General features: G+C 45.4%; 1 protein-coding gene across 2 annotated transcripts in view; it reads left to right on the forward strand.

The window, feature by feature from the left end:
• Positions 1 to 833: 833 nt before the first annotated feature.
• TMCC3 (transmembrane and coiled-coil domain family 3) overlaps positions 834 to 13,960 on the forward strand; it is a 275,602-nt gene continuing 262,475 nt past the window's right edge. For both annotated transcript variants that reach the window (XM_084794410.1, XM_084794411.1), the window contains exons 1-2: positions 834 to 914; positions 1,445 to 1,693. Coding sequence is in view for 1 of the 2 variants with exons in the window: in XM_084794411.1 (XP_084650537.1) it covers positions 1,685 to 1,693 (9 nt within the window). In the remaining variant the exon portion in view is untranslated. The remainder of the gene's footprint in view (positions 915 to 1,444; positions 1,694 to 13,960) is intronic.

The following is a 13,960-nucleotide window of genomic DNA, read 5'->3' on the forward strand; positions in this document are numbered from 1 at the left end:
CATTTTAGTGCCACTAACCCTTTCTCACCATGGCCCCCTTTGCATGAAGCAGGGCAGAGAAGTGGGGTACTGCCTGGGAGTGAGTGGGCAGGCTCAGTTAAAATCTTGGCTGTGCCATCAGCAGGCTTCGTGACTTGCGGTAAATTATCTACCTTCTCTGAGTATAAAACCATAAAACCATAGTTAATGCCTTGTGGATTGCAAACGATAAAGGATAAAGCACATGGCTCAGAGGTAAGTACATTTACTAAAATCGTTATTATTTCCCCAAAGGCAAAAACATCAAAGAACAATATGATGAAATTCAGATCAAGGGGAAAAAAAACCACCCACTGTAGGCAGATCGTAAAATAAAGTAGAAAGGGAAGCAGCAGGCTCATTAATTTCCTTTCTTCAACCTCTCACCAGACATCAGTCCGTCCTCCCTTATCTTTGCTGATAAATACCAGAGAGAGAAAGAGAGAGCCAGACAAAATGGTTTTATTCATTAGAACATCAGGGTACTTAGTCTGTGTGATATTACGCTCTCTCTGTATTGCTGACAAGTCTATCGATGCTAGAAAATTATAACGGCACTTCTTTGACAGCAGTGATAAGTGGTGATCTGTCAGAACGTGCGGCATCCAGGCAATGTGAAAGCTGCAACATTCATCCAGATGTTTACCCACCACGAGGCTTTGCGTTCTTGTCGCTGGCCCCCGCCCCCTGTTTACCTGTCACGCAGGCTCTGGGAACACGTGTGGCTTTTTTTTTTTTTCTGCAAGCGTTCAAAGCGTTCTGTGGCAAACAAGGCATTATTTGTTCGCTGTGGAATTCTAGCGACCTTGAATTCTACACTATTTGCTTTACTTTGCTCGCAGTCAAAGCAGAAGAAGGTCTGGCAGACGTGCATCCCCTGTTGTCCTAGCTCACAGGTGTGCAGTCTTTTCAAGAATGGGGAACTATGTACTTTCACCCTCGCACCCCAAATTAGCATTTGAGGATGACCTTCCGCAATGGTTTAGAGAAGCTGAGGTAGGGGTGGGAGGCTGTTAGGAGACAGCTTTGCAGGCAGGTAGACCTATGGGTTTTGCAGGCCTAGAGGCAGGGACTGCCCTCTGCTGAGCAACTTGGCTAGGAAGGGACCGGGCTGAGTATGATGCTTGTGGTGGTGGCCTCTCCCCAGCCCTGACTTGACTCTGTATTTCCTACTCAACTTTTATTCCCTCCCCACCACCCCGCCCGCATGACCCTCAATTATAGGCAAGAGAACGCCCAGGACTCCCAAAACACGGAACCCCTAGAGTAGAAACTGACAAGAGTGTGGTTTTGGCGTGGGAGAGGAAAGTCAAGGTACTTTGGAGGTGGTGCATCGCCGCCCCCGCCCGTTTGTCACTCCCTCTCAACACTCAGCTCCCGCACCCGCCCCTAACGCAGCTGGAACTTTCTTCCTCTGGCCACCTAGGTCCCCGCGGCACTGGGAAGCCACTCCTTCCTGGATCGAAGGAGAACTCCAGACTGAGGCTACAGCCAAAGCAAGAAGAACCGAGTGCGCGCGGTTTGAAACGCAGTCCCAGCCACCACAACCACTGTTACTGTACAGCCAGTCGGGCCCCGCCCGTCCGGGTCCGGCCGCAGCGCACGCGTGTGCAGACCGAGAGCAAAGAGTCCCCGTGCACCTTGCCCGGCCCGCGCGGCCAGCAGCATGCGGAGGGTGAGTTGTGCCCTCCTGATGAGAGCGCGGGAAGGGTGGAAATGGTCGCAGTAAGGTGGCGTAGTGGCCCGCGGCAGCTCTGGCCATGTCTCCACCTTGGGGCCTGGGCCTCGCGTGGCCCCACGAACCAACGAAACTTTGCGGGGCATCGGTTAGGCTTCCTAGGCGTCCACTCAAAGGAGGTAGATGGGAACAGTAAGCCCGGAGTCCGGGTTGGTGACAAGCCGCAGGGAGAGCGTTGTACGTGTGGGGCGGTGGTCCCCTCCCATCGCCTCCCTCCCCCGCCCCCGTCCCCCCCCCCCCCCCCCGCAAGGTGCGGGACTAGGGGCTTAAAGTTCCGGAGGCGTCCCCGAGCCACAGCCTCCTAGGCAGCAGGTGTGAGGGCCTCTGAGTTCTCCCTGCCCATCTCCTGCAGGGGCTCTTCGTACAAAGATGAAAATGAAAATGCAGAGGCTCGGCTGCAAGGGGCACCCCCTTGGCAGCCCCAGAAAGCGGGAAGGTCCCAGGACAGGCACAGTTAACCTGTCTGGGGGTGCTAGTAGGTTACCAGCCCCAGTGTGCGATTGAGTCTGACTTTGGGGTGAAGCCCGCTTCAATCAAACGTGGGAAACCTCAGCGTTTCTTTAGGGGCTGGGGAAAACCTAAAGAAATCTTCCCGGGTGCCTTCTAGCACCCACCTGGAAGGCCTCACCTTATGTACTATGGAAGGAACTAGTGAGCTTTTCCCCCTGAAGATGCAAGGCTAAGAAATTGCAAGATCAGAGTGATTCTCTTTGCCACCAGGGCCCGTGCTTTTCTTTGGGTTGGAGTTTGGGGTGGATTTATATGTAAAGTGTGTGTTCACCTATTGGTTGGGTCATCTGAGCAGCTGTTTCAAAGAGAACTCTGGTCTATTTTATTTGTCTGTTTCTTAAATGGTGCTGGAGTTAAAGTGTGTGTGTGTGTGTGTGTGTGTGTGTGTGTGTGTGTGTGTGTGTGTCTGTCTGTCTGTCTGTCTGTCTGTCTGTCTGTCTGTCTATCATGTACGGGAGTAGAATATTTGGAGGGCATACAGAAGGAATACAAACAGTCCCTGTTGTCTCTGAAAATCTGTGAGTGAGCTGACATGGAAATTTACCTGTCTTTACCTTTGGATTGGATCCAAACCTGCTCAGGTGTTTCTGGGGCAAACAGGATTCCAGCCAGGCAGGGTAGACCTGGCATTGATGTGGAGCAACTAACCTTAGTGGGTTTGGACTCCAAATTCAGAGATTAGTAACTTTTAAAAACTGTCCGTCGCCAGAGCTGGGATAAGATGTAAGCTTACAGAGGGTCTTTCAGAGGCGACTTCATCAGCTGGAGACAGAGGCCAGAGTATATTAAAACATGATGCTTAATATCTGCCTGGGGATAAAAGACATGGGTGTTGCTGGAAATGCAAATCCCTGGGCTCTGTTTCTCTTTATATCAGCCTCTGGGGTGGAAACTCAGTCCTTTGATCCCTCCTTCATGGTAAGAGACACAAATTAAGCACCTACTATGTGTAAGGGCATAGTTCTAAGCTTTAAGAGCCCAGTGGGGAATGTGGTAGCAAAAAGATTTGTTTTTGGAGAGGGAGGAGAGAGAGAGAGAGAGAGAGAGAGAGAGAGAGAGAGAGAGAGAGAGAGAGAGAGAGAGAGAGAGAGAGAACCTTATTAGGATGAAAGAAAAAAAAAGAATACTTCCATTTGTGTTCTTGCATGAAGGTGAAGGTGCCCAGGGAATGCGCAGTGGGAAAGTTCCGATATCCAGTAACTGGGTTTCTGTAAGTCAAAGTCTGGTCCAAATGCTTATGTCTCCACTTTAAACAAAGGTTGAAATTCTAATCCTCAGGACGTTGGTATTTAGAGGTAAGACCTTTGAGAAGTGATTGATTATGAAGACAGAACCCTTACAAATGGCCTGTACTCCTAAGACCCCAGATAATAGCCCTCAGTGATGTGTGAGGATGGGGGGGCGGGCAGGGGATGTAGGGGTAGTGGTGAAGGAGCCTGTAAACCAGAGTCCAGGCCTTTATCAGACACTGACTCTGCCCAGGGAACTTGATCTTGCAATTCGCCTGCTTTCAGAACCATGAGGAATGAATTTATGTTGTTTATAAGCCAGGCAGGCTATGGTATTTTGCTGTAGCAACCTGAGTAGAGCAGGACCCGAGGCTGTCATGCTGCCAGTTTGCCAGTCACAGACACCAGTACAGTGTCATGGCTAAGTCTTTACCAACCTCTTCCCACGGAGCTGATGGTTTGTTATTTACTTTTGAATCCAAAATCTTTTTTCTTTTTTCTCCTCCTCCTCCTCTTCTCTCTTCTTCTTCTTCTTCTTCTTCTTCTTCTTCTTCTTCTTCTTCTTCTTCTTCTTCTTCTTCTTCTTCTTCTTCTTCTTCTGTGCAAAGCCACGAGTTTGAAAGTGAAGGCTGTTTTAAGTTTGTATTTATTAGAAGGAGTTAGAAATCAGATGGAGAAAAGGAATTATAATGGTAGCTACTATTGAGTGAATGCCTTCTTTATTCCAGGCATCTACTGTCTCCATTTTCATAACAACCTTTTAAGTTAAAATTTAATAGCCAATACATTTGCATGGCATAAATGCAAATAATATAAAATGGTTTACAATGAAAATTGTCCCTCCTATTTTAGTGCCAAACCAGTGGGTTCCCTCTCAGTATAACTGATGTAAAACCCACTACTGTGTCCTTTCACAAATAATCTATGTACATACAAACAGCTATATTTTTATACACAAATGAAAACATGTAAGTCTACTCTTTTTTATTATAATATAAGTTGATTTTTAATGAATTACATGACCAAATATGTTTCTAATAAAATTGTCTTTTTAATATATTTTATTAATTTATTCATATTACATCTAAATTGTTATCCCATCCCTTGTATCCTCCCATTCCTCCCTCCCTCCCATTTTCCCCTTACTCCCTTACCCTATGACTGTGACTGAGGGGGACCTCCTCCCCCTGTATTGCTCATAGGGTATCAAGTCTCTTCTTGGGTTTTTTGTTTGTTTGTTTAAAGATTGATTGATTTATTATTTATACAATGTTCTCCTTGCATGCACACCTGCAGGCCAGAAAGGGCACCAAATCTCATTATAGGTGGTTGTGAGCTACCATGTAGTCACTGGGAATTGAACTCATGACCTTTGGAAGAGCAGATGGTGCTCTTAATCTCTGGGCCATCTCTCCAGCCCAAGGGACAGAAGTTCTTATTCCCATTTTATAGATTACAAAATGTGAGGCGCAGGCAGTTTGTGTTGTCAGCAGGGCCTTGGACCTCGGCCATCTGGTTCCAGAGCGAGCTGCACAAGACGGCCTCCTTCTTCATGTCTACCATCTCTGCTTCATACTGGGATCAGAGTGGCAGGGGGTCGGACTTTTGAAGCCTTTACTGATGATTTTGATTTCTATCTGGCCTACTGAATTCAAGGTGCCCACAAAGGCAGTGGGTTCTTTCATGGCTGACAGGCACTGCTGCAGGGACACCCGTCACTTCCTATCTGTTAAGTTGGGAAACTTGGAGCCTGGGCTTGTTTGGTTTATTCTTTCTTCCTTTGTACTTGCCACATCCTTGTTTCACTCCACATCTGTGAAGATGGGATGTTTCTCAGTGGCTCAGAACTTGATCTTGGGGTCACTGACTGCCTGGGCTCAAATCCAGTGTGCTAGCTCTCTCTGATGTGTTAATTCATGCCTAAGGGTTTTCTGACTTGGATGGTAAGCTGTGGTAAATACCGATACTCTTCAAACTTACCCCACAAAATATAAATGAATGGGACATTACCAAACTCATTCTATGAGTCCACAGTCCCCTTGATACCTAAACCTCACAAAGACCCAGCAAAGAAAGAGAATTTCAGACCAATTTCTCTTATGAGCACTGATGCAAAAATACTCAATAAAATACTCGAAAACCAAAGCCAAGGACACATCAAAGATGTCACTCACCATGACCAAGTGGGTTTCATCCCAGGAATGCAGGGATGGTTCAGTATATGGAAATCCATCAATGTAATCCACCATATAAACAAACTGAAAGAAAAAAAAACCCCACATGATCATCTCCTTTAGATGCCAAAAAAGCATTTGACACAATCCAACACCCACTCATGTATAAAGTCTTGGAGCGATCAGGGATACAAGGCACATACCTAAGCAACAGGAGTTTTAAAGGAAGCATTTTGGCACCAGAGTCTATGCTCTTAATGTTTATGCTACAAGAAAAACCCCCGTGCTGGATGCCTTGTGACTGAAATTGAGTCCCATGCTGTGGGGAAGCTGCTGGCGAGCTCATAGGCAGTCTCCATTCTTGGCAGCAGCACACAGAAAATACGAAACTTCAGTCTTTTTTGCCAAAAGCCTTCCCATTTTAATCATCACAATCCTATCAAGATTTTGCCTCAACTGAGGTGAGACCCTATTAAAAAATATATGGAGTGGTTTTTATTATTATTGTTGTTGTTGTGTTTTTTTTAATTTGAAAAGCAATCTGGCTACCTCTGAGCCTTGTCACCTCTTGCTTCTGTCGACCCTGATGGCCATGGCACTGCTTGCCAAAACAGCAGGTGTATAAAATACAAATACTGATAAAATAGGACTTTGTGAATTTATTTTTTTCTTCTTTATTAATTTATTCTTGTTACATCTCAATGGTTATCCCATCCCTTGTATCCTCCCATTCTTCCCTCCCTCCCATTTTCCCCTTATTCCCCTCCCCTATGACTGTTCCTGAGGGGGATTACCTCCCCCTGTATATGCTCATAGGGTATCAAGTCTCTTCTTGGTAGCCTACTGTCCTTCCTCTGAGTGCCACCAGGTCTCCCCCTCCAGGGGACATGGTCAAAGGTGAGGCACCAGAGTATGTGAGAAAGTAATGAAGCAGAAAGACTCAAATGGTATATACTCACTTATATCTGCATATTAGCCCAAGGGGCATGTCCCACGAAAGCCTTCACTTACCAGGAAACTGAGACAGAGGGGAGGACATTCTAGTGGGACTCTAGATGAGAGAAGCATGGGAGAATGGCAAAGTAGAAGGATCCAGAGGGTCCTAGAAACCAACAAGGAGAAAATTATGATAGACAGATTTGGGCCCAGGGGTCCCGCTCAAACTAAGGCACCAGCCAAAGACTTTGGGAATTTAAAGCCGTGCGCGTGCTCGAGTTGAAGCGTGGCGAGCAGGCCGTGTCATAAGCGTCCCCTTCACGCAGGCCGGATTTGATGCGCTACCACTCATCACACATCCAGACCTTAGACTTGTTCTCTTGTTACGTCCCAGGAGTCCGTGCTGAGTGGACGGCTCCTCGGGGCCCATCTCATGAAGCCTGTAGTCTTTTCCTAAAGCCAAATGGTATTGTCTGCGGTGTGCACTGCTGTGACGAGAGTAGCCAGTGCTGGGGCCCTGTCCTGGGAGTTCTTTGTGGAGTCAAGGTAGTTCACGAAGTCCCTGCAGAGTGAGGCTGGCAGCTAGCTGAGACCTGAAGGATAAAATGGACAGCTGGAGGAGGGGGAGGGGGAGGGGGAGGAGGAGGAGGAGGAGGAGGAAGAGGAGGAGGAAGAGGAGGAGGAAGAGGAGGAGGAGGAAGAGGAGGAGGAAGGGGAGGAGGGGGGAGGAAGGGGAGGAAGGGGAGGATATTGCATAGGTAGCATGCACAGGCTGTGCAAAAAGTGGAGAGAGGCAGCACATTAAAAAAACACACACACAAAACAATCAAGGGCTGGAGAGATGGCTCAGTGGTTAAGAGCACTGCCTGCTCTTCCAGAGGTCCTGAGTTCAATTCCCAGCAAGCACATGGCGGCTCAGAACCATCTATAACGTGATCTGATGCCCTCTTCTGCAGATAAAGCACTCATATGCAATAAATAAAATAAAGAACTCTAAAAGAACAAAAACAAAACCCACAAAATAAACAAACAAAAAACCCCCAAGCCAAAAACAAGCAGTATTCAGAGTTGCCAGATAGATAGGTCAAGTATGTGGACGTTAAGGGCAGGACTTGGCATTGGAAAGGCAGGGAGAGGCCAGTTGAGGAGAGATGGCATAAAGCATACTGAAAATTGACCCCAGGACAAGGAAAAGCCACTGAGAGGTCCTCAGCTGATTTTTGTCAATTAAATATTTGCATCAAAAAGTTTCTCTGGCCGCTGGGTATAGAATGGACTTGGGGTTGGGACAAGAGTGAAGGTGAGGTAGTTGGCTAGGGGTCATTGTGGTCATCTGTGTCCCCTGCACAAGAGAGGTAGTTAAGATAGTGACGAGGCTGCCTCAGGTGGCCAGGTGGATATGGAGCTGAGCAACTTGGCAAAGTTTTTTTTTTTTTTTAAGTTACTGATATACAGATGACAATGGAGTCAGTGGTACAGCAGAGTCCAGCAGACCCCGGTGATGACTGCAAACCAGGCTGAAATCTCTCTCCCAGGAGATCTAGAAAAGTCACACTGGGATTTAACAGCAGGGTCCCCAGTGCCGGCCACCAGGACCACCATCAGTGGGGCACTGTGAGACTGCGGGAACTAAGGCCCGTCAAACAGTGCATTGTTCTGCCGCTGCTGGTTCACAGCAACGCAAGGACAGCCAGGCAGCTTCGGCCTAGGCCGAGCATCCAGAGCTGGGCCACACTGAGCTCACAGGCGAAAACCAAGTGATGCTACAAGAGAGGGCAGCGCAGAATTAGAGCTGAGAACACACAGGGGGAATGACAGGACTGGGAAAGGCCAATATGGAGGACAGCCAGGAGCGTGAGCAGGAAGACAATGCAGGGGCTCGGTGACCCAAGACAAAAACCAGCACGCAAGTCATTCTTTCACTGTCATCTGTCTCTGGCCAGCTCTGGTTCCTTCTGCGGCCAGTCCTTCCCTGTACAGCACCCCAGGCCGAGGCAACAGGCGAGCACTGTCCTCTATCGCTCTCGCCTTTATATTGTTTCACTTCCTCCTCCTGCTCCCCCTCCCCCTCCTCCTCCCCCTCCTCCTCCTACTCCTCCCCCCTCCTCCTCTGTTCCTCCTCCTCCTTTCTTTTTATTCCCCAATACTCTTTCCTCTTGATGGCGCATCGCCCAAAGTCCAGAGGCTGACGTGGTTTGTAATACTGGACTACATGTCTTTATCTACTGTTAGCCAAGACTTGAACCACCCTCATTTCCCCCTTGCCTCAATTATGAGCACTCCTGTGTATGTCTCCCTCTTCCACTTCCCACCTAGCAACCGAATGCAGAATTCCAGTCTCACCGTGAGTTCTTGCTTCTTTTCTTTTTCCTTCTCGTTTGTGCCCACAGTAATGAATGAACATGTTGGGATAAGTAGTACCGCGAGGGTCCTTTTACTCCCTGAAACACTGGACACTTACCAAGGGTCTGTTTTGTAGTCATCAGTGACTGTATTGCCAGAGTAGCTTAACTGCTGAACTGAGACTGTTGCTGCAGACAGCACACAAGGCACAGGAGTGGACTGGAGACACAACCCGGTGCCCAGGGCATCCTGTCTAACAGAAGAACACACACACAGGCTAGTCTCCCCTGCACACTGCACGCTGTTCCCCTGAAAGAAGGGCAACAACCCCCCAAGAACAGCTCCACTAACAACAACAACAACAACAACAACAACAACAATCTTAATAAACAATAGGACTCCAGATGGGCAGGCGCCAGCACAAAAGCACAAATCATGTGACAACCGAAGGAAGGCCACATGTCTTCTCCAAAACTTACCAACCGCATCATAGTGGCACCCCGTACAAATGACTTCTATGAAATTCTAGATGCAGAATTCAAAAGAATGAATGAAAATATGTTCAAACAACTCAAACAGGACACTGATATCTTCCAGCGAATACAAACTGCTGTATGCAATAAAGAAGACAATTCGCAATATAAAATCTGAATATAATTTCAATAAAGTTGTAGAAATACTTAAGAAAACCCAAACCAAAGCCGGGTGTGGTGATGCACGCCTTTAGTCCCAGCACTTGGGAGGCAGAGGCAGCCGGATCTCTGTGAGTTTGAGGCCAGCCTGGTCTACAGAGTGAGTCCAGGACAGCCAAGATAACATAGAGAAACCTTGTCTCGAAAAAACCAAAAACCAAAAACCGAAACCAAGACCAAAAAACAAACAAAACAAAACAACAACAACAAAAAAGAAAGAAAGAAAGAAAGAAAAGAAAACCCAACCAGAGGGTGATAAAAATGTAAAACACAGTAGAGAAAGTTGAAAAAAAAATCTGTGGAAAGCCTCATCACTAGTTTACCATATAGAAGACAGACCATCAGGATTTGACGTCAAAATAGAAAAATTGGATCATTCACTTAAGACCAATATTTTTTTTAAAAAATCAATGGAACATGCAAGAACTCTGGGTTATCATAAAAAGGTAAAATTTATTAATAGAAGGCACAGAGAAGAAATAAAGGCATAGAAAATATTTTTAATAAAATTATAGAAAAAATTCATCCTAGGAAAGAGAAATGTACCCAGACATAAATGCTCAGAACATCAGACAGATAGATCCAAGAAAAACACTTCCCACATCTCATTGCAGTTAAAGCACATTGCAGAGAAGCAGAGCAGAGAAAGTATATTGGAAACTGCAAGAGAATTGTTGGGTCTTACACACACACACACACACACACACACACATACAAACACACGCACACGCTCGTACATACACATGTATACGTACACATACATATATATGTACACACATATGTACAGGCAGGCTCATCAGAATAGCTGCTGGCTTTTCAATCAAAGCCTCAGAAGCAAGAATAGTTTAGAATGATGTATTTCAAATTCTGAAAGATGACAGCTGTCAGCCCAAACTCATATAACAGCAAAAATTGTCTGTCACAATTGAAGATGAAACCAAAACTTTCCAGGCTAAAGGCGTATGTGGCCACCAAGCCAGCCCCGAGGGGGATCTTGGAGGGAATACCCTGGACCAAAGAGAAAGATAAACACACCCAGGAGACTACAAGAGTGACCTGAGGCTAAAGTATTCATGAAGAAGAAGAAAGAAGAAGAAGAAGAAGAAGAAGAAGAAGAAGAAGAAGAAGGAAGAAGGAGGAGGAGGAGGAGGAGGAGGAGGAGGAGAAGGAGAAGAAGAAGAAGAAGAAGAAGAAGAAGAAGAAGAAGAAGAAGAAGAAGAAGAAGAAGAAGAAGAAGAAGAAGAAGAAGAAGAAATCAGTAAACTTATAGGAACCAACGCACAGTTTACAATGACTTCATTTCACCCAAAAAGACATAGCATAGCAGCAGATTTGGCTGGAAAGCAAAATCCTTTCTGCTGCCTCCAAAAAGCACATCTCGCCAGCCATCTGTGATAACCACCACTTACGGCGAAAAGATGCAAAGGGCATCTCAGGCAAATGGACCCATGGAGGAAGCAGGCGCTGAGGTTCTAACTCCTGACAAAACAGATGTCAAACCAAATCTTGTCGGAAGAGCTGAAGAGGGTCACTTGAAATTCATCAGGAAGACAATCACTCCGTCAAGATGAAATTAACCATTCTTTTTTAAAAAAAGATTTATTTATTTATTGCTATGTATACAGTGCTCTGCCTGCAAATACATTTGCAGGCCAGAGGAGGGCATCAGATCACATTATAGATGGTTGTTGTGAGCCACCATGTGGTTTCTGGGAATTGAACTCAGGACCTCTGGAAGAGCAGTCAGTGCTCTTAAATGCAGAGCCATCTCTCCAGCCCAAAATTAACCATTCTAATAACATGTTCAGCAAACCCAGGCCCGTTTCATTACATTTAATATAGCCCTAGATTTAGCCCGGCATAGAGGTGCACACCCATAATCCCAGCACATGGGAGGCAGAGGCAGGCTGATCTCTGTGAATTCAAGGCCAGTTTGGTCTACACAGTGAGTTCCAGGGCAGCTAGAGCCACCTAGTGAGAACCTGTCTTAAGAAAATCCAAAACCAAACAGAAAATAAATAAAATAGTATATTTAAAGTCATAGATTAAACGCAGATTAAACAGCTGTAGTGATTTCAGTACTCGGTTCTCACCAGTAGACAGATCAGCTGGACAAAAAAAATAAAGAAGTATTAGAAGCTGGGAGCCTGAAAAATGGCTGAGCAATTAAGATCACTTGTTGCTCTTGTAGAGGACTGAGATTTAACCCCCAGAACCCATGTGGTGGCTCAAAATCACCATTAACTCCAGTTCCAGGAATCAGATGTCCCGTTCTGACTTCTGTGGGGACCAGGAATGCATATGATGTACACGCATGCAGCAAAAAACATACATGTAAAGTAAAATAAATAAATCTTTAAAAATTAATAAAAAGTATTAGATACGATGGGTCAAATGGATCTAACGAAACCCTATAGAAACATAAAATACCAGAAAATGTCTGTTCTTCTCAGTAGCCCATGAAGCCTTCTTCAGAGCACATATTAGGATGCAAAGTAAGCCTCAACAGACAGTAGCCAATCAGGGACACCGTCCCATTCACACTAGCTTACACATAACACCTTGGAGCCAGGCGCCATGCCACACGCCTGTAATCTCAGCACTCTCGAGGAGGCAGAGGCAGGCTGTAAGTTTGAGGCCAGCCTGGTCTACAAAGCAAGTCCAAGACAACCAAGGCTACACAGAGAGAAAAAGCAAAACAACACAACAAAAAACCGGAGCAAATAAAACCAACCTCAAAATCCAAACAAACAAAAAAGAAAAGGAAAGAAAGAAAGAAAAGAAAAAGGAAAACACAACAACAACAAAAAACTACCTTGGAATAAACTAAACAAAGAAGTGAAAGACATTTATAATGGAAACCTCAGGACACTAAAGAGAGACCATTTAAAAGACTCTAGGAGATGGAGATGGAAAGACCGCCCATGCTCATGGATTGTTGGGCTTAATACTGTGAAAATGGTCATCCTATCAGAAGCGATCCCTATAAAAATCCCAACACAATTTCTCACATAAATCGAAAGAACAATCTTAATGTTTATGTGGAAGTACTCAAGACCTGGGAGAGTTGAAAGCAATTCTGAACAATAAACACGCTCTGCGAGCTAGCACCCCATCCGATGTCAGGTCATACAACAGAGCCATAGAAATAAAAACAGTATGGCATTGGTACAAAATAAAATCAGACACATGGGTCAGATTAGAACTGACGATCTACATATGAGTCCATGCACCTTCAGCCACCGATTTTTGACAAAGACAACAAAAATATACAACGGAGAGAAGACAGCATCTTCCACACGTGGTGCCGGGGAAACTGGGTATCGAATGAAACTTGATTTGTTTTTCTCTCACCCTGTATACACATCAACTCCAAGCGAGTCAAAGACTTCAGTGTTACCTGGAACTTCTAGAGGCAGGAGTAAGAAGCATACCTTGGGACCCAGACTAGGGTAAGAGCTTTCTGAGTGGATCCCAGTCACTCAGGGAATAAGATCAGCAGATTGTGATTCTGTTTATGTCAAGTTCCAAGACAGGAAACACTAACGTCTGGCTGTAGGGATGAGGACATGGCTGTGGGGAATTGACTAGGAAGAGGAACACAGGAGCTTTGTAGGACAATGGTCAAGGCTTGTTTTTTCGTAAGTGTGGTTTCCATAGGTGTGTATGCTGGTTGACACACGTTGGCATTGAACATGTAGTTGATATCTGTGGGTACCACTGTGTAAATTGTCTCAATAGAAGACGCTCATGGGCTCTCGGGCTACCTTCCACCAGAGGTGTAGCCCCTGCCCTGAATTTAGCACATCAGTGCACTCAAGTCCTTTCAGTATGTATGTATGTATGTATGTATGTATGTATGTATGTATGTGTGTGTATGTACTTATGTATATAATATATATGCATATAGCCTTGAATCTTCTGCCTTAGCTCCCTGAATAGCTGAGATTGTAACCATGTGCCACCATGCCTGCCTAGCTACAATCTTTTTTAATTAAAATGCTTAAACACACTCATGGAAGAATTAAGTGTGTATTGTCCTATTGACTTCTTTTAAGTACGTAGTGCACTGAATCCAAAGCAGATTTGCTTGCCTTTAAACTTTATATGTATCGCAACATATACATAGCATACACAAGATACTATAATACCTTGTAAATATGTACATGTATGTGTCCTCTTGTAATTTGAATAGTTTGTTGAACCTCATGTACGGAAGAGACATCCCGTTGATTCCAGTAGCTGATCATGCACTTCTAGAGACAAGTTTGTTCATGACTGCTGCATATTTAGGGGATTTCAAACACTGCTGCTGTGCAC

The sequence above is a fragment of the Acomys minous genome (assembly GCF_964271855.1).
Source record: "Acomys minous genome assembly, chromosome: 9".
In the NCBI taxonomy this organism is placed as follows: Eukaryota; Metazoa; Chordata; class Mammalia; order Rodentia; family Muridae; genus Acomys; species Acomys minous.